We start from the raw sequence: 20826 nt of genomic DNA, 5'->3' as shown, positions 1-20826 counted from the left end.
AAATGCTTTTTCATTCGAAATATGGTAACGATTTGCTTCCATAGATTAATGCGGTTTATTATGAAAGTTCCAGAAAAGTTCCTACCGGACCTTCATGTTGTAACCATGGCGGCGGTCCCAGCATGGAATACTCCACTGGTTGTAGTTTTGTTGATCCCTTCAGTCATTATCCCCTCACAGCGGAAGTACTCTCTGGCTAACTTTGTTGTTCAGATAAGATTAGGTTTCTCAACACAACCTCAGACCCTATTAAGTCCGCAGATTAATGCAAGTAAAATAACTAAGAACAGTACTTTTGTAGCGGCGTAACAAAACTTTCGCACAATTCAAAAACAATAAATGTGTTGTTGATAATATTTCTGACAAATTGACAATCCTTCAGTTTTTCAAATGAGTTTCAAAGAATCTGAGTCAGAGTGGAATAGTTCAGTTTAGGTTTGACTTCTGTAAGTGCTAGAACGTCTAAGCAACGACGAATCTAAAGTAGTCCTGATGCAAAAACTAGGAGTGATACTGTCATATTGTTTTCACAAATTCAGCAGAGCTTACATAGATCATAGGATGATCAATTACGCAGCAAATTCCTTTGAAAGCACTTGAGTCTAGTGTAAAGTTGGAAGCTATAGTTCACTTCAACAAGCCAAAACTTAACTGTCATTTAACTGAATTGAATTTATGGCTGTGGCTGGCTGCTCTGAGAGTTTTCCTTCTGTTGTACAAAAACCTACTGAACTCCTGTAGTAATTCTGACAGATTGTTTGCAACAATCCAGCATTTTGCAGGTCAGCAGTCAATGGTTTTATCATTGACGCCCCCCCCCCACACACTCCTAAATATTAGCTCTAAATCTACCTCAATCTTTCATGAAGAACAACGTAGAGAGACTCCATGGAAACAAAGAAATCACACGGACTAGTCAGGTAAAGAAAGAGATGCGGAGTTGAGTAAAAATACACATGGGTGCTTAAAGAAAGACGTGCTGTCTTTTCACTTGATCTGTGTGCAACTCTATGTGTTGACATCATGTCAGAATCAATACCCTGGAGCTCTTCTGGCAATCACACTTGTTGAGCTCAGTCTGAACCTCTGCTGTCATCACACACAGGGTTTTGGGGTCTTATTCAGCTGACATCTGACAGAATATGTTGTTAAATAGTAAGTTCTGTCTGTCCAACATGTGCCGTGGTTTTCTTTGCTGTTTTCATAGCATAACATGTTTTTAAACTCTTATGTGTTTCAAATCCCACAGCATCAGAAACCCACCTAAAATACTAAAGACTGAGGTGCATAAGGTGAGTTTCTACTAATTCATCATTTATTTCATGCCAGACCCAACAGGAGTGTTTGTTACTAACAGTGCAGTATTTGTCCCATCTGTCTAAAGCACACCAGTTTAAGTTCAAGTGGAGCTCAGCACACATCACATGCTTACCTTTCTGACAGTAGAACAGAAATTCTTTCTTTCTTGCATCCTTCCCAAATAACCGGATGGGATGTAGAAACTGTCTGAGGGTTGTTATGGAGACTGACTTACCATCCTCCTCAGTGTGTATGGTGGCAGATAAACTTCAGTCCTCATCAAGCCTTGTTCGACCCAGTTTCAGTTGTTTTAACCTGTTAACCCTGTTTTATTGCAATTTCCACCTGAAATTACATAACTTAAATAAATCAAGTGTAGCTCTACAGTTATAAGGTCTACCTGCAAACCTTTGGTACCTGTGTAAAGGTAAGACATAAAGAATATTTTTCAAGTGTATTAAAAAAACAACTTTTTGAGTATATTCGTGTTATACCTCACTGGATATACAATCTAATCTCCATTTATCTACATAATTTTAACTATGAGATAAACTCAGATTGAGGTCAAATATGTGGTTGTGATCCATGTAATTTAAACTCTAACGTATACAAAAGCAAGAATATCTAATGATCAACTTTGATGCGTTCTAATTTTTCTATGTGTGCACCTCCAAGATCCTCATAGAAGTATGCAGGAAATAACTCCTCTTCTGTATGCATGTTGCACTGAATAATTCCTCCAAAGTAAAACAACAAATGGTCTTGCTGTAGTTTTGTTTTCTCCAAAAAATGAATAAAGTATACGTTTTTCTAGGTGTGAATGAAAAATCGATGGCACAGAGAGCAACAGGTATGTTTGCTGAAACAAGAGGTGGGCACGTTTGGACTCCAGGCTCAAAGCAGATTCACTTTCACAGTTTGCCAAATGAATTAATATGATGCTCCAGTTTGCACCAAAAAATATGATCTAATTGGAATTTCTGTTGGCTCGCCGCAGTTTTACAGGGAGATAAATCATTCATACACATACCCATAGACACTGTACGTTTAATCTAGTCAGTCTATTTGGTTAATCTTAATTCGATTAGCTTTATCCTTTGGCGTGTTAAAAAACATTAGGATCTGCACTGATCAAATGAGCACAAAAAAACTCATTGTACAGTTATTTGCTTTATTTGCGTCTTCTGTTCTCTGCAACCTAATTCTTGGTATATAAATAATGTGCATCCTATTTTTTTCTTCTTCTAATTATCATTTCATCCACAGGAATAACATGCCTCTCCAGGTTCTAAGCCTAAACAAATATTAGTTTTTTTCAAATGTTTGTGCAAAACAATGCAGACAAAATTCTGGGAAAACAGCTGCACCGTTTCCTTCTTTTAAGTCCCACAGCCACCTGGAAACACATAAACAGAGTCCTTTAGAGGTAACATGTGGGTGCACAGATGATAAAACTGGAGTCGAAGTGGGGTTACAGCATGGAGGAGTATTACCCTACCAGCGCTGTGGCTGGTGACACAGTGACACTGACGTAGATATTTACTGCAACCTTGATCCGGCCTTGGCCCAGGACGACAAAGTGCTATAATTCTTCTTTTCACTGCATCACTGTCTTCAGCTCAGAGCAACTTTAACTTCCATCTCTGACTGATGGAACACTTAAGGAGCAATTGTAGTATTTTTTTCTATCTTTTTGCATCATATGTACAATATTGTATATATGATTTAAATTATTGGGTTCCAAACCAGAGATATATCTGTTAACCATGGTTCCAGGCTTTCTAAAAAGTATTACTTTGGAACTTAGCTGCTTTTTCTCTCATTTTTAGTCTCGCCCATTTTAAAATAAAAATGTTTTATTTAGGCAAGTCATTTATCCATAACACACAGTGCCTTGCAAAAGTATTCACAGCTCTTGATCTTTTATGTAATAGATTTTTGGCAAAGTAGCCCATAATTGTGAAGGAGAAACAAAATGATACATAGTTTTAAACATTAAACTAAAATAATAGATTTTATTCACGAACAAAACTAAAAAAACACAGTTTGACATACTGTTCTTACTCATTATTAGAGACAAGACTTTTCAGACAGTTAATCTACTTTTGTCCCCTGTAGGAACTTCCCTCATTGTTTTTAAGTTCCCACTATACAAAGTGCTCTATCAACCACAAGGACAAAAACTAAGTACAAAAGCAGCAAAACTCAAAAATAATTTTGAAAAACTCTTCGGAAAGCCTAGACAACTATTGATCAAGACCAACATAGGACTGCTTGAAAAAAAAGTATAAAGATATGAGGACTACTTTGGTAAAAAAAAAAAAAAAAAAAAGCTGCAATCCATTGTGTCTAAGTGTGAGTAGCAACTGTATTACTCATCATAATAGACATTTCAATCACATTTTGTGTTATTTTAGGAATTACAAAAATGTAATAAATAAACTATTAAATTGGCAAATATTTTTGGCACCAATTAAATGTCATGCTTTTACTGCCACAAAAGTGTTGAACTGGGCGTTAACAGCATATAAGTAAAATTATAAGTGGTCAACCACACATAAGTGATGAGTAAAAACAGCCTCTAAACAGGAGCTTTAAACATGCTTTCACAAATATTCTTGAAAACTGCTTTGAGATCAGCCCAACACTTGGCTTCAAAGTCATGAATGCTTCACTCCTTGTACCAACGATTTTCTTTATAAAGTATTTGAGCATCAATATTCTGTTTTTACTTTTCACATAAACAAGGGCCTTAAGACAAAACTTCAAAATATTCCATAACCCACTTTAAGAATGTACTTAAAACACCCTTGGAGACACACTAGTGAACCACTGTTTAACACTTGACTGTTTTCCATGTCCTAAATCAAATTGACCATAAAGAACTGTTCTTCCAACTCTAGTTTGTACACATACACCTATAAGCTGAGGTTTAAATGCAGTGGCAGTACCATTAAACTGTGAAGTAACACAACAGAAAGACAAGTGCACCCTATTGCTCTATTAGTTCAGCCACGTTTACTAGGGTCAATTGCCAGAACTTTGCATTGTGATGTGACAGCCTCCCAACAGTGTGAGGTGGTATCAGTCAAATGATAGAAAAGTTCATGTGGTTTGGCTCCCCTTACGAAGGTATTCATAGGTCATGCTGAGGCACATCTACTTTAGCCATAGAACATCTGGGAAGCACCAGTGAATGAAGACTGAGCTTCAAAATCATTGAGGTAAAGCTAATTCTGTGCCTTAAATGTTTAATTTAGTTCTTAATATCACCACCAAGAGTTGGTGAGTACAAGTGATTAAAACTAACCAGCAAGGAAACTTTTCGACTTTTTCCCCATCATTCAAGCTCAAAAGACAACTCTAAAATATGCAAACTCCCCTCGTTAATATAATTTCCAACTTGTAGCAGGCAGTACACTTTACTGTGACTGACTACCATAGTTCTGTGTTACCAAACCCAATTAAAGGAAGCACATCAGTGGTAGAAAGTTTAAATAGGGCTTCCTCAACAGAAACTGTTACTAGTTTTCATATACAGTTGTATCTAAAATTATTCAACCGCCACTGCAGATTAGTCTCATTGGCATAACATCACCACTTGAAGGGAAAACAGGGAAGCTTGTAACCCTTAGAATACCATCTTAATTGTGTTGTATGGAGGTGACAGCATCATGTTGTGGGAAGGAAATGAAGGAGGGACTGGTGCACTTCACAAAAGAGATGACATTAAACATTTCAACACATCAGTCAAGAAGTTACAGCTGGGGACAATTATGGCTTCTTAATTAACTATGACCCTAAGCATACAACCAAATGAAATTAGTTAAAATGTGGATAAAAGAACTCAAAGTATTGTGGGGAGAATTGCAAAAGTTTGTGTGAACAAGGCGGCATAGAAACCTGATTCAGTTACACCAGTTTTATCAGTAAGAATGGGCCACGATTCTAGTAAACCATTGTGAGAAGTTTGTGGGAAAATGCCAAGACTTTTAATCCAGTTCAAATAGTTTTAAATGCAATTAAGTGCTAAGAAAATGTAGGTGAACCTCTGAATATGAAGAAAGTTGAAAGAACATTTCTAAAAAATATATATATATCTCTCTCGCTCTTCTGGCATTTAGCAAGTAAAAATAAATTCAGTATTCCTAACTGACCTAAAATAGAAGTTTAGTCTAATTTTAAGTCAGATGGTGAGAAAAACAAGCTTATGTGTCTTTTTATCCAAGGTACTGTATGCAAATAACTGTTTAACTCTGTAGGATTGTGTTAATAGAAGGAGGTTGTTTGGGTATGACCCTTGCTGTCTTTACTTTTGCACCGCTTTCTTTTTGTCTCTGACAGGTCGTGCTGGGCGGTATATCTCAGATTGGTGTGAAATCGCCGCCTAACAGGCGGGAAATTGGCTGTGTTATTTTTGGAGAGGAGTCATGGGGGACCGTCGGACCATCATCCTCTCTCTAATAAGCAGGTGATGGAGGCATATCGAGGGAGGGAGAGATGGTGTCTCAAACACAGCGCTCTAGCAGATGTGCATATAAGAGGGAACACAGCCCTGTGAGAGGTAGGCAAGTAAAAGCAGAGTGTGTGTTGTAGAAACTATCAAAATAATAAGACAGATTTGAATAACGTCTGTTGGAAGAGCTGGACTCAGCCTGGTCTGTTGGTGCTCAAGTTCATATTGTGAAAGTGAACTGGGCTGCATTGTTTGTGCCCACACACAGAAGTGTCACAAATAATCCGATTTTTACTTAGAAACTAGAATCTGTCTGATATATTCCCCTCAGCACTGATGCATCTGTCCACAAAAATATGGAAACAGTTCTTATAGAGGATGTTTAGTCAGTTTGCTTTGTGGCAACAACAAAAAGTAATACACTAAGAAAAAACAAATCGGTAATTAGTAGCATTGCATCAATTTCTCTAATGATCACACTTCATTAATCAGGTTTCAACATTCTTGTTTTGCAGATGACGGATCAGCTCTGTGAGATGGAGCCTTGCTATGCATCATGTTTTAAACTATTCAATAAATTTCCTGCTGGATTGAGATCCAGAATGTCTGCAAGCCATGTCATGTTGAGATGATCTGCATTTCTCCAAAAAAACCATGGATGCTCCATGCTGATTATTATAAAATATATAAAAATATCAATCTTGAAGAAAAAAACGTAAAAGCTGCTTTTTTGTTTTCAGAAGCAACTCGTAAGAGAACAACATCTTACAAGCTGCTGTAGTTTTCCATTTGCACAATAAGGCTTCTTAGATAAATTATTTCAGATTCCAGGCAATATAAACAGAACAGCAGTGCAGCTCTGGACATAGTGACTGTAAAGCATGGGTTCATGCACAGATTATACAAGGGGGGTAAATTGAGGCCAAGCAGTGAAGTGTCAGGGCAGATATATTTGGGAAGCAGAACAACGCTTATAACACAGACCCTATTTAGGTGTTTGCTGCTTCAACTGGAGCAGAAAACCTCCAGAAACGGGCTTGTTTTTTGCAGCTTGTTTACACACCTGCACATTAAGTAAATTCAGCAGTTTTTATTGAATACTCTTCATTCAGTACCTCAAAAAAACACCCATTTCTGTACATCTCAGTTAGCAGTCACAACCTCTGAAAAGAAGCAGCAGCTAAACACTGACCCCTGCTGTCATAAAAGTTTAATTCATTGCTCTAAACTGATTTTCATACACTTAAAAACTTCTGTTTTTAAGTCAGTGCTGACAACACAGATGTGTAGTGCAGCTTTGGAAAACAATATTTAAAACCATGCTTAATAGTGAAGTTCACTGCTCAGTGTGCACGCTGTTTCTATTAATAAGTCTCCCCTTTGTCCTCCTCTCCAGATCCTTCCCATTACCACGTTTTTGGCAGTACAGTTCTGTGTTTTCAGTTCAGCTCGCTCTCGTGGCGTGCCAGCGCAGGGGGTAAGGTGGTCCCACAAGGGCCGTGAAAGTGGAACCCGCAACCAGAAGGAAACTTTACCAACAGATAGCTGTCATTGTGATGTACATGAATGAAAACATGGCATGTGATTTGTGGGCAAAATCAAAATAAACACGTGCTTGAAGCGCTCAGTGGCTGGAGTATTCTCCATGTTGAATTCAGCCACGGGAACACCTCTGGCTGCTACCTGAGGAGCAAACATGGCTGCTGGATACACGACTGAAGAGGTGCCAACCTGCAGGAACAATTAAATGAATCAGCATATAAAAAAGGCTATGTGGAAAACGTTTAAAAAACCGCCTTAATTTTTCAAAAATATTTTTCAAAAAGAATAGGATGAATTTTACTCCATACAAAATTGCGGGCTTCTTGCTATCCTGGTGCTGTTTCACCAGTGGGTTCAACGTATTGCGGCATTGCACACCGTGACTGAATTATATTTTTTGAGTAAAGTTGTCCTTAAACAAAATAAAGTCCGGCTCCTTGGACACAAAAATAAAAAATAAAATAAAATATTGAGGGACACAAATGCTGATTACCAGGGAACTTTCTGCTCAAAGGAATGTCAACGGGAAGAAAATAAAAATAATGATGTGTAGCAAATTAAAGGTGTAATAGGAAAAATGCCTTACAAAACAGTTAGTAGTGATAAATAAGTAACCCAGTCTTGGTTAGGCTGACAACTACACAGAAACAAACTGTAGATTAGAAATATATAGTCAATTTTATTTGTGACTGTTCCACAATCTGCCATTTTTATTTAAACAAAATAACATTTTATTCTGATGTAAACATTTCCGCTGACTTTTCTGCAAATTAAGACAAACAATATATGCAGCTCATTTCAGATTATCTTCACCAAACATGCATCACAGTCTACCTGCAAACCTCTTTTGTGGAAGACAGAAGGGACTACATTCATTAATGTGCAGGTTTACCATCAAATTTCTAATTTTCCTTCTCCTGAGAGCTGCTGATGGAAAACTTGAATCTGCCCAAATCATTTTAGCTCACATGAAAACACTACAAGTACAGTTACAGAATCAGGCATCAGCACGATGTTCTTTCAGTCACATAATTCATTGTAATGCCCTAAAAATAGACTCTGGAGTTCAGGATATGTCACACTGTTAAACCCGTCTCCTTTAGGTTTCCCTTTTGACACTAAAACTTGCTCCAAAATAATGTAAAATATTTATTTATAGGACGAAATATCACAAACACCTACTACAAGACACAGGTCACAGCTGTCCAACGCTTTCTCTGCAAAAGAGAGGATGTCTGCGTCCAGGGTCTCCCCAAACCAAACCACAGCCGGTCTCAGGAGCCCGTTACAGCCCCTCTGCTCACATCTGAAACACGCACAGTTAATATCAAAACAGAACTACTATGAGAATAAAATAAGGTAGGTAGAGGTGTCTGAGTGTGCTGTACCGGGGAAGCTGCTCAACAGGAATCTGGGCGTCATGCGTGTCTGGGTCAGGAGCTCTGAGGAGACAGGTAGGTGCTGCTCAGAACGTGGACCATGTTACAGAGCATGTGGTATTGCTCAAACGTTGTGGAAATAAAAATGAACAAGCCTTGAAACAAAAAATATATATTCTTGGCTTTTGATCTTCTTAAATCCACATTTATAAGAGCAAAAATGATTCTCAACTTTCATTTTAAATTCCATATATTTTAGCCCTTTTAGACAAATTGTTAACTAATTTATTTTCTCTTTTTAAAGTTTGTTTAAGATGCTGAGCCTTTCAGAGTCTTCATCCTTGGGGTCTGATTTTAATGTTGTGGTTGGAAAACAAGCCCAGATCATCAACCCTCCACCACTGTGTTTGACACTTGCTATATATATATATATATATATATATATATATATATATATATATATATATATATATATATATATTGTCTCCTTCCAAACAGGCCATACTTGTTCAGTCTTATTCCTATTGTCCTGTCCTGATTTTTAACATCCAACATGCCAACTTAGGTCTGTAGAGCCCGAGATGAAGCTCAGATTCCGGTGCAAAAATGACCTAAAATAAGTCAGGTTCTGGTATTAATTGTGGCATCAGAGTTAAATTCTGCAGCTGGCATAAAATTTTAACAATGGGAATTTTGTTTTCAATCACACACATCCATTTTAAATGTCAGATTAGAGACAAAGTGGCTTTCAGAGTGATGTTTGTCATGAGTCAAATTTCTCCTTTTCACTGTGTCATCGGGTGTTATTTAGCTTGCTGACATTCGACTGACTGAGATGGCCTCGATTTCTCTGGCATTTCAAGCTCAAATGACATTGATATTTCTTAAAACACATTTTCACACCGTCTGGGAAAAAATGGCAGAGATTGCCAAACGAGACCGGATGAGCACTTACCCTCTGCCCTCTAGAGCAGCACAAACGGGGCTCTTGTAATTGGCCTCCTCGTGACCGCACATCATGCAGCGCGTTTTAAACAAGCTGCCTACGTTCACACACAAGAGAGAGGGACTGATTAATGCCGGGAAGATAATCGTTAGGCTATTTGAGCTTTAGGTCACCTTTTCAGAGTTTTGCATAATTCAGTTTTGTCTAAAAGAAGCCCAGTGATGAGAGGAGTATATATTTGCTAAATAAAACACAATGGTTAAGAAAAAAAAAGACATCACACCATGGATTTCTAGCAGGGTTTTTGATCCAGCGCGGCGGTGCAGCTCATCGATGTTCTGCGTGATGACGGTAACTTTTCGGCCCTGTTTGCCAAGACGTTCCTCGCACTCTGCGATGGCCAGGTGGGCGGGGTTGGGGTTCTTGGTAAGCATGACCTCACGACGGTAGTGGTAGAACTCCCAAACACGAGAGGGATTGTGGGCGAAGGCCGTCTGAGTGGCCAGTTCCTGAAAGACAGAGCGGGACTGTTTTTACTCTAGTCTTCTGATTTACATCAAACACAACCAAACCTCCGAACTGAACAGTAGGTTTTGAGTAGGGAGGCCCCTCAAAACGGATCTAGAACTGAATATATTTCTGATCAATGGAATCGTATTACATGAAACATAATACTGCAGATTTAAATTATTTGGAAAAAAAGATATAGTTTAACACAACTGTAAGTATGATGAGGCAGCAACAATTTTAGAATGTAAAGTGGTAGATATGTTATCAAAAGCACAGAAAATTGAATAAATGATGAAAAACACTGAAGTTATAAAACTAAAAACTAATTAAGCAGGAAGCAAATAAAACATTTTATTTAAAAATTAGATTAACAGATTTATTTTTTAAAAACGTACTGCACAAACACTATGAGAACATTTAACCATCATATGAATATTTAAACAACACCTCAAGGCATTAGCCAGGACATTAAAGCATTGGCACAAATGGGTCAATGACTCTAAACATACCACCAAATTATTTACAAAGTGGCTTAATAAGTCGGTGTTCTGGAGTGGCCATAACAGAGCCCTGATCGCAGTCTCAGAAAACTAAGGGCAGAGCTGCAAATGTCTGCGTGAGCAAGGCAGGCAACAGACCAGTTACAGTGCCTTGTGAAAGTATTTGGCCCCCATGAACCTTTCAACCTTTTGCCACATTTCAGGCTTCAAACATAAAGATATAAAATTCTAATTTTTGGTGAAGAATCAACAACAAGTGGGACACAATCATGAAGTGGAATGAAATTTATTGGATGTGTCAAACTTTTTTAACAAATAAAAAACTGAAAAGTGGGGCGTGTAATATTATTCGTCCCCTTTACTTTCAGTGCAGCAAACTTACTCCAGAAGTTCAGTGAGGATCTCTGAATGATCCAATGTTGTCCCAAATGACTGATGATGATAAATAGAATCCACCTGTGTGTAATCAAGTCTCCGTATAAATTTACCTGCTCTGTGATAGTCTCAGGGTTCTGTTCAAAGTGCAGAGAGCATCATGAAGACCAAGGAACACACCAGGCAGGTCCGAGATACTGTTGTGGAGACGTTTAAAGCTGGATTTGGATATAAACAGATTTCCCAAGCTTTAAACATCCCAAGGAGCACTGTGCAAGCAATCATATTGAAATGGAAGGAGTATCAGACCACTACAAATCTACCAAGACCCGGCCGTCCCTCTAAACTTTCATCTCGAACAAGGAGAAGACTGATCAGAGATGCAGCCAAGAGGCCCATGATCACTCTGGATGAACTGCAGAGATCTACAGCTGAGGTGGGAGAGTCTATCCATAGGACAACAATCAGTCGTACACTGCACAAATCTGGCCTTTATGGAAGAGTAGCAAGAAGAAAGCCACTTCTCAAAGATATCCAGAAAACGTCTCGTTTAAAGTTTGCCACAAGCCACCTGGGAAACACACCAAACATGTGGAAGAAGGTGCTCTGGTTAGATGAAACCAAAATCGAACTGTTTGGCCACAATTTAAAATGATATGTTTGGCGTAAAAGCAACACAGCAAAATTGATGGGAAGATGGATGGGGCCAAATACAGGACCATTCTGGAAGAAAACCTGTTGGAGTCTGCAAGAGACCTGAGACTGGGACAGAGATTTATCTCCCAACAAGACAATGATCCAAAACATGAAGCCAAATCTACAATGTAATGGTTAAAAAATAAACGTATCCAGGTGTTGGAATGGCCAAGTCAAAGTCCAGACCTGAATCCAATCAAGAATCTGTGGAAAGAGCTGAAGACTGCTGTTGACGAACGCTCTCCATCCAACCTCACTGAGCTCGAGCTGTTTTGCAAGGAAGAATGGGCAAGAATTTCAGTCTCTCGATGTGCAAAACTGATAGAGACAAACCCCAAGCGACTTGCAGCTGTAATTGCAGCAAAGGGTGGTGCTACAAAGTATTAACGTTAGGGGGCCGAATAATATTGCACGCCCCACTTTTCAGTTTTTTATTTGTTAAAAAGGTTTGACATGTCCAATAAATTTCATTCCACTTCACGATTGTGTCCCACTTGTTGTTGATTCACAAAACAATTTGAATTTTATATCTTTATGTTTGAAGCCTGAAATGTGGCAAGAGGTTGACCAGTTCAAGGGGGCCGAATACTTTCGTAAGGCACTGTACACCAGTTCTTTTAGGAGTAGGACAAGATTCCAGCAAACTAATTCAATTCAATTCAGTTTTATTTAAAAAGCGCCAATTCACAACACATGTTGTCTCAAGGCACTTCACAAAAGTCAGGTACATACATTCCAATTAATCCTGACCATTGAACAGTGCAGTCAGATTCAGTTATTTATTCAAATTGGATAAAAAGTTTTTCTATCTAAGGAAACCCAGTAGATTGCATCCAGTCAGTGACTTGCAGCATTCACTCCTCCTGGATGAGCATGTAGAGACAGTGGACAGTCACTGGCGTTGACTTTGCAGCAATCCCTCATACTGAGCATGCATGTAGCGACAGTGGAGAGGAAAAACTCCCTTTTAACAGGAAGAAACCTCCAGCAGAACCAGAACCAGGCTCAGTGTGAGCAGCCATCTGCCACAACGACTGGGGATTTGAGAGAACAGAGCAGAGACACAAAGAGAACAAAGAAGTACTGATCCAGGAGTACGTTCTATGGGAAGGAAAAGTAAATGTTAATGGATATAGCTCCTTTAGTCGTTTCACCTAGAAAGAAAGAACAGATAAACTCTGAGACAGTTTTCAAGGTTAGAGTCTGAAAGAGAACACATATAGTTAGTTACAGTAGAAGCTCAGTCAATCGCCATGTTTGGGAGAGAGAAAGGGTTAAACACTAAAAGACAGGGCTATGTGGATCATCTGTAGAGGGTGAGCATTAAGTTGTTGCCAGCAGAAGCTCGGACGATGCCCCTCTCCAGAAAGGTGTCACAGGCAGAGACAGAGTCAGGCCAGGTGTAGCTTCTAGGAAGAGAATAGAGAGAACAAGGTTAAAAGCTGAAATAACAGCAAATAATGCAAAATTGGAGAGTAGTGTGAGAATGTAGCGAAGAGGGTGAAAGTGGTCATTATGTCCTCCAGCAGCCTAAGCCTATAGCAGCATAACTACACAGATAGTTTCAGTTCAGATTATTTAGTTAAACGGCGCTTATTTACAACAATGTCGTCTCAAGGCACCTCACAAAGAGTCCCACTGATGGTCGTTGTTATACTAAAAACCACAATGATTGGGAGACCTCCCTCTGTCAGACTGATTATAACCATTGGAAAAGAGAAGGTGAGAAGCTTGTAGAAGGATATACAAAACATTTGACAAAAGTCATACAGATTAAAAGGCAATTCTGTCACTAAGGAAAGGTGTGCAAACTTCCAAATTTGTAGGTTTGGTAAAAAACATTTTTGGTATTTGGTAAATGGAAATAATTCTAACCGACCTAAAGCAGGATGTTTAGTCTGATTTACTTAAATTGCAAGTAAAGAAAAAAAAAGAGTTGGGATTATGAATCTGAGAATATTATTTAATATTTAATATTTTATCAAATAATATTTTTGTCTGTTAAGGGTTGTCCTGTGAATACCAGCCCAGTAAGGCGATGGTATTAGGACAAAATAGAAAGGTGTGAGACGAGCTCTGACATTATTGAACAGCATAAACTCTGCACACACATGAAATGAATTCACACAATTTCTTAAAATACAAGAATTTATTAACAAAAACAAGTAAACTAAACTACCAAGCAGAATTAAAGAATAACAAAGACTAATGGGCTATGTACAATATAAACAAGTTCATTAAAGATGATTGGAAATCATGACCAAAAAGAGTGATGCAACATTACAATGCAATGTTTATGTTTGAGAACCAAGGATTATCTTGAAGGATCTGGAAATGAAGTTCAGTTAGTCTTGGAACTAACTTAGACAACCATTCACAATGCAAGATCAGATAACATATTATTTTTATAAAATAATGTTTTAAAGAATGATCTGCTGAATAAAACCAACTTTTTGGATGACTAATTCTCAACGGTGTCTCATTAGCTGCCTTTCTTTATTCAACTAATATTTAAAGAAATATTATTAAGGAAATATTTTGGAAACGAGCCAAATCTTTCTGGAGAAATGGGGCTTAATGGTGTTTACTTAGTTATCAAATTTAGTAAAATAATGTTTAGGGACTATTATTTACTAGCTTGAAAACTAACAACCTTTCTGTTAAATACTCTTTAGTAGCAAGTACGTGTTCTTACCGGTTAGCATTTGAGCTAACAAAAGAAGCTGATAGCTTAGAACCAGAATCAACACATGCCTTTAAAATACCGTTAATAAAAGGGTTAAAATGCATTAGCACGGACGGCACGTTATGGTCAATCTTCTGTGTTTAAAATCCCCCTTCAAGTAAAGTTTGTCTTAACTTTAAAAACACACAAACAAAGAACACAAAACTGAACATGTGTGCTGCAGATATTCTGCTAGCACCAAGATAGCTGAGTTCAACACAAACAAAACTTCACAAAATGAAAAACGTTTAGATCATTTCAATCTAAATCCTTCTATTTTTCTACCCAAACACTTAATCTCATGAACTGTGGTGAGGAAGGTTGTCCAAGGCGGTGAAGTTTGAATAAACGTCCACAGTCGACAAACTGTTAGCTTCCAGCTAACCTCTGTAGCTGTGGATGAAAGACGGCTCATTGTGTCCACCAACCATACTGCATGTTAACAGTGATGTGGTCTCTGCTGTCTTCCTTCCAGACTGGGAGACCGCGTCTCTCCAGGTGCTTCTCTGGAACACCGTTTGCTTCTGCAGGTCTCAAAGAGACAGTCAGGCAATGCTTATACCTTAATTTCCCCTTTTTATGAATGAATACTGGGTACACAAACAGTTATTCACTCGTACTTAACTGGTGCATATGATCGCGTCATCTTATGACACTCTTGGATCCAGTTGAAGAATTTATGTCTTTTTGCCAGCAAAGAGACATTAGTGCGCTGCCTCACCGATTCTGGTCCCGCAAAGAGGAACAGTGGAAGAGGGAGACTTGTGGGAGAGGGAGTGCTCTTATACAGACAGTGGCATCATGGGAACTCCGCTGTTACAGTTTGCTTGGCTGTGCCGGAAGTAGGTTAAATGCACTTTATCTTGAAAGTTCCAGAAGAGTCAGTACTGGAGTTTAATGTTGAAATCCATGGCTGGGTCCCAACAAAAGGTTATGTGTCGTTTATAGTGTATATACAAATCTGGTTTCAACTGTGTAAAAAAGCTCATTCTTCATTGATTAATCTCTTTCATATCCCTGTGACAGTTAAATCACAAAAACGGAGGAATTTATCTGAAAACAAAATGACTGCAACCTTATCAGCAACAAAGTATTATGATTTTGTAATCTTTTGTCCTCCATTTTCTTATTGTTTTTAACCACACACTGTGCAGTGAACCATCCTGGTCTGGTGTGAGGAATGAACAAAAAAAAAAATCTGTCAAGTTAGCAGTAGAAGCGCAAAGAAAAACTTTGAAAGACCTTTAAAAGTCTTCTGAAGGTCTTTCAACAATTGATCAAAACATGCTGATGGAAAATCCAAGTACAGAATAGATGCTCGGCCAACACTAACCTAAATAACTAAGAAAGGGGTTAAGGAGTTAAAAACCCTCCCTTGATTTTGTTCTGTAGAAGTAGAACATGTTTGTTCTGGACCAGCACCAGTAGGTACCCACCTGCGCTTGCCATTTTCTCCAGTAGCCTCCTGCTCCTCTGAAAGTTGGGACTCCACTCTCAGCACTCACTCCTGCTCCTGTGATGATGGCGATGTTGTTGGATTTAGAGAAAACCTTCCTGAACGCTGCCAGGTCTAAACATGAACATAAAAAGACACAGTTGCATTTTGAAAAGAGAGATACAGTTACTTAAAATATAAATAATAAAAAGTTCTGCACTGGGTTTACCTGAACTGGGTCTGGCCATGGCCTGGATTCTCCACGGCTTTCTCAGCCAGGCATACAGGTGAGTGTTTATGACTCGACAGGCGAAACGGCGTACAATCATCAGGTTATAGAACTAGTGGGGAAGAAAAACATTACAATACTCCTTGCTTAACATGACACATAATTCAGGCTGTGTGTGTTTGAGGTAGCAAGATGTCCCTGTGCTCATTCCCTAGTAGGGGCCTTTCTCTGGGGAATTAGTATGTCATCCCTGTGTTCAAATGGGTTTCCTCTCCCTGCCAAACACATATATAGTAGGTTAACTGGCCACTCAGAAATGTCTTTGAGTCTTTAAAGGGTAGATTTTCCCAATTGTTTCCGTGGGGTATAGGAAGAGCCAAGAGAAATGACTTTTTAGCCCTTAAAACTCAAATTTTAAAGGGACACGAGTAGCTACGGAGTAGATATTGTGCCTACAAACACTGGTAAATATTTTCTCATTTAACATATTTTAAAAGGCCCAATAATCAGTGTCATATCTATATGAATATATTAAGTTTAATATCACTAAAAATATTGTTACTCCGTTTTAAAAGCAGGAACAATCTAAAAATTTTTTTTCGTTCGTCGTCTTCCGCTTTACCCGGGACCGGGTCGCGGGGGCAGCAGACTCAGCAGAGACGCCCAGACGTCCCTCTCTCCAGACACCTCCTCCAGTTCCTCCAGGGGGAGCCCAAGGCGTTCCCAGGCCAGCCGAGAGACATAGTCCCTCCAGCGTGTCCTGGGCCGTCCCCTGGGCCTCCTCCCGGTGGGACGTGCCTGGAACACCTCCCGAGGAAGGCGTCCAGGAGGCATCCGGTATAGATGCCCGAGCCACCTCAACTGGCTCCTCTCGATGTGGAGGAGCAGGGGCTCTACTCCGAGCCCCTCTCGGATGGCCGAGCTCCTCACCCTATCTCTAAGGGAGAGCCCGGCCACCCTACGGAGGAAGTTCATTTCAGCCGCTTGTATCCGGGATCTCGTTCTTTCGGTCATGACCCAAAGTTCATGGCCATAGGTGAGGGTAGGAACGTAGACCGACCGGTAAATTGAGAGCTTTGCTTTTCGGCTCAGCTCTCTCTTCACCACAACAGACCGGCACAGCGCCACCATTACTGCGGCAGCCGCACCGATCCGTCTGTCAATCTCCCGCTCCATTCTTCCCTCACTCGTGAACAAGACCCCGAGATACTTAAACTCCTCCACTTGAGGCAGGAACTCCCCTCCAACCTGAAGAGGACAAGCCACCCTTTTCCGGTCGAGTACCATGGCCTCGGACTTGGAGGAGCTGATCCTCATCCCAGCCGCTTCACACTCGGCTGCGAACCGCCACAGCGCATGCTGTAGGTCATGGCTAGAGGGGGCCAGCAGGACCACGTCATCTGCAAAAAGAAGAGACGAAATCCACTGGTCCCCAAACCAGACCCCCTCCGGCCCTTGGCTGCGTCTAGAAATCCTGTCCATAAAAGTTATGAACAGGACCGGTGACAAAGGGCAGCCCTGCCGGAGTCCAACATGCACCGGGAACAGGTCCGACTTAGAGCCGGCAATGCGAACCAAACTCCTGCTCCGCTCGTACAGGGACCGGATGGCCCCTAATAAAGGGCCCCCGATTCCATACTCCTGGAGCACCCCCCACAGAGCATCACGAGGGACACAGTCGAATGTTTTCTCCAGGTCCACAAAACACATGTGAACCGGTTGGGAAAACTCCCATGAACCGTCAAGTACCCTGTAGAGGGTATAGAGCTGGTCCAGTGTTCCACGGCCGGGACGAAAACCACACTGCTCCTCCTGAAGCCGAGGTTCGACTATTGGTCGGACTCTCCTCTCCAATACCCTGGTGTAGGCCTTACCAGGGAGGCTGAGGAGTGTGATCCCCCTGTAGTTGGAACACACCCTCCGGTCACCCTTCTCATAAAGGGGGACCACCACCCCAGTCTGCCAGTCCAGAGGCACTGTCCCCGTCCGCCACACAATGTTGAAGAGGCGTGTCAACCATGACAGCCCCATAACACCCAGAGACTTGAGGTACTCAGGGCGGATCTCATCCACCCCTGAAGCCCTGCCACCGCGGAGCTTTTTAACCACCTCAGTGATTTCAGCTTGGGTGATGAAAGAGTCTAACCTCGAGTCCCCAGCCTCTGTTTCCACCAGGGAATGCGTGATGGCAGGATTGAGGAGATCCTCAAAGTACTCCTGCCACCACCCGATAATGTCCCCATCTGGCTCTTGGCCAGGGATGGTTTGACAGAATTAGAGTATGCCATGCATTTTAGGTAGCTTGATTGGATCTGACGCAGTGTTGAAGTTTTCTAAAATAGTCACTGATAGGTTTAGAAGCACCGAACTCCTACCAGGCCCGAGTTGTGCGTCTGCCACAACCTGGGCCGCGGCACGCTCGGCCTCACTGTATCCGTCAGCCGCCTCAGGAGTCCCACAAGCCAACCACAGCCGATAGGACTCCTTCTTCAGCTTGACAGCATCCCTTACTGCCGGTGTCCACCACCGGGTTCTGGGATTGCCGCCGCAACAGGCACCGCAGACCTTACGGCCGCAGCTACGGGCAGCAGCATCGACAATAGATGCAGAGAACATGGTCCACTCGGACTCTATGTCTCCAACATCCCCCGGGATCTATTTGAAGCTCTCCCGGAGGTGGGAGTTGAATACATCCCTGGCCGAGGGCTCCGCCAGGCGTTCCCAGCAGACCCTCACTATGCGCTTGGGCCTGCCAAGTCTGTCCGGCTTTCTCCTCCTCCAGCGGATCCAACTCACCACCAGGTGGTGATCAGTGGACAGCTCAGCCCCTCTCTTCACCCGAGTGTCCAAAACATGCGGCCGAAGGTCTGATGATACGACAACAAAGTCGATCATCGACCTCCTGCCTAGGGTGTCCTGGTGCCAAGTGCACTGATGGACACTCGTATGTTTGAACATGGTGTTCGTTATGGACAATCCGTGGCTAGCACAGAAGTCCAATAACAAAACACCACTCGGATTCAGATCGGGGAGGCCATTCCTCCCGATCACGCCTCTCCAGGTGTTACTGTCGTTCCCCACGTGGGCGTTGAAGTCCCCCAGCAGAATAATGGAGTCCCCGGGAGGGGCACTATCCAGCACCCCCGACAGGGACGCCTAAAAGGCCAGGTACTCTGCACTACCACTCGGCCCGTAGGCTGAAATGATAGTCAGAGACCTCTCCCCAACCCGAAGGCGCAGGGATACTACCCTCTCATCCACTGGGGTAAACCCCAACACGAGACGGCTGAGCTGGGGGGCAACAAGCAAACCCACACCAGCCCGCCGCCTCTCCCCGTGGGCCACTCCAGAGTAGAAGAGAGTCCAACCCCTCTCAAGGAGATGGGTTCCAGAGCCCACGCTGTGCGTGGAGGCGAGCCCGACTATTTCTAGTCGATATCTCTCGACCTCCCGCACAAGCTCAGGCTCCTTCCCCCCCAGCGAGGTGACATTTCACGTCCCTAAAGCCAGCCTAAGCATCTGGGGATCGGGCCGCTGAGGTCTCCACCTTCGTCCGCCACCCAATCCTCTTTGCACCGATCCCTCACGGTTCCCCCTGCAGGTGGTGGGCCCACTGGGGGATGGCCTCACATCTCTCGTTCGGGCTTGGCCCGGCCTGTCCCGCGAGGAGCAACCTGGCCACCAGGCGCTCTCCGACGAGTCCCGACCCCAGGCCTGGCTCCAGGGTGGGACACCGGCTCCACCGTACCGGGCGACGTCACGTGCCTCGATATTTCTTGAACCACTCTTTGTCTGACCCATCACCTAGAGCCTGTTTGCCATGGGAGACCCTACCAGGGGCATTTAGGCCCCAGACAACATAGCCTCTAGGATCATTTGAGCACTCAAACCCCTCCACCACGTTAAGGTGGCGGTACAAGGAGAGGACATTTTTTATTTTTTTTTCATATGATTATTTTTACCGAAACAATAATAAGAATGTGTAGTTTGTGCATTACTGTACTAAGTTTATATAATTTTGGCAAAATGTAGTATATTTGCATTTAGACTAATATCTAGATCATTTCATCTATGTTTGCAGAATATTATATTTACCCAACTCTGTTTTTTTAGAACTAGCAAAATTCAAAAATCTAAATATATTACAAATACATTCTAAGTACATTTATTTGTCAGTTCACTGCATTTGGCAATCGTATATATTTTTCCTTATAATCAATAAAAAAAATACGCGGGCTAGCATCTGCTGTAGGATTGATAACTGCTTACATTGTATATAAAGACACATTTTTTGCAAAAGACATCAGTGGGGAAAATTATGATGCAGGAAAACAGAATTCAGCCTTGTTCTACAGGAAGCTAGTGTGCAGAAACGGAATGCAGCCCCTCTGATGTTGCTGCCATGACTAAAAGGTCCGTCAACTGTTAAAAGTTATGCTGCCTTCGAAAGCAACTCGAAACTCGTAACGTTAGTCTTTAAACAAGAAAAAAATCTATGTAAACATCTCCAGAAGTAAAACGTCGTAGCTGGAAACGTGTTAACCCAAATATTAGCCACTTGCGTCGCTCTCATGTCACATATACTAAGGTAAAATAACGTAAAATATTTAACCGGTTACATTTTTTCTTATAAAGCTCTCCAGCTTAGATACTTCGATTAAAACAAGAACGTGATTGCCGATGAAGATTTGTTGTTCAGCACCTCGGAGGATTTTTTTGTCTCTCGCACAACAG

The 20826-nt window shown here is 41.4% G+C and overlaps 1 protein-coding gene and 1 long non-coding RNA gene across 4 annotated transcripts; one reads left to right on the top strand and one right to left on the bottom strand.

The window, feature by feature from the left end:
- The first annotated feature begins 408 nt into the window (after positions 1-408).
- Positions 409-6678, top strand: LOC124874347. Of its 2 annotated transcripts, none has more exons than XR_007039774.1 (4): positions 409-920; positions 1106-1155; positions 1250-1292; positions 5644-6678. It is a non-coding gene; the product is annotated as an uncharacterized LOC124874347 (long non-coding RNA). The 2 variants fall into 2 exon arrangements; XR_007039775.1 differs by having other exon boundaries at positions 1031-1155.
- A 152-nt stretch (positions 6679-6830) lies between these two features.
- On the bottom strand, positions 6831-20819 carry sirt5 (sirtuin 5). Of its 2 annotated transcripts, none has more exons than XM_047375680.1 (9): positions 20795-20819; positions 16093-16204; positions 15865-15998; positions 9906-10131; positions 9632-9719; positions 8686-8739; positions 8480-8603; positions 7371-7486; positions 6831-7267 (listed from the first exon to the last, which is right to left on the bottom strand). In XM_047375680.1, exons 2-9 carry the CDS (start codon positions 16190-16192, stop codon positions 7195-7197), a joined length of 915 nt encoding a protein of 304 aa, XP_047231636.1. In that variant the 5' UTR covers positions 16193-16204; positions 20795-20819; the 3' UTR covers positions 6831-7194. The 2 variants fall into 2 exon arrangements, with proteins under 2 accessions (XP_047231636.1, XP_047231635.1); XM_047375679.1 differs by lacking the exon at positions 20795-20819 and adding an exon at positions 20712-20736.
- Positions 20820-20826: the final 7 nt, after the last annotated feature.

The sequence above is a fragment of the Girardinichthys multiradiatus genome, chromosome 9 (assembly GCF_021462225.1).
Source record: "Girardinichthys multiradiatus isolate DD_20200921_A chromosome 9, DD_fGirMul_XY1, whole genome shotgun sequence".
NCBI lineage: Eukaryota > Metazoa > Chordata > Actinopteri > Cyprinodontiformes > Goodeidae > Girardinichthys > Girardinichthys multiradiatus.
This window is presented reverse-complemented; position numbering and strand designations above follow the sequence as displayed.

Coding starts and splice junctions, on each gene's coding strand:
- sirt5 (XM_047375680.1), bottom strand. CDS start 16,192: ATGATTGTACGCCGTTTCGCCTGTCGAGTCATAAACACTCACCTGTAT. Junction 9,720..9,905: donor AACCCTGCTAGAAATCCATG/GTGTGATGTCTT, acceptor GTGTGAACGTAG/GCAGCTTGTTTAAAACGCGC. Junction 7,487..8,479: donor GCTGTGACCTGTGTCTTGTA/GTAGGTGTTTGT, acceptor TTGTTCCTGCAG/GTTGGCACCTCTTCAGTCGT.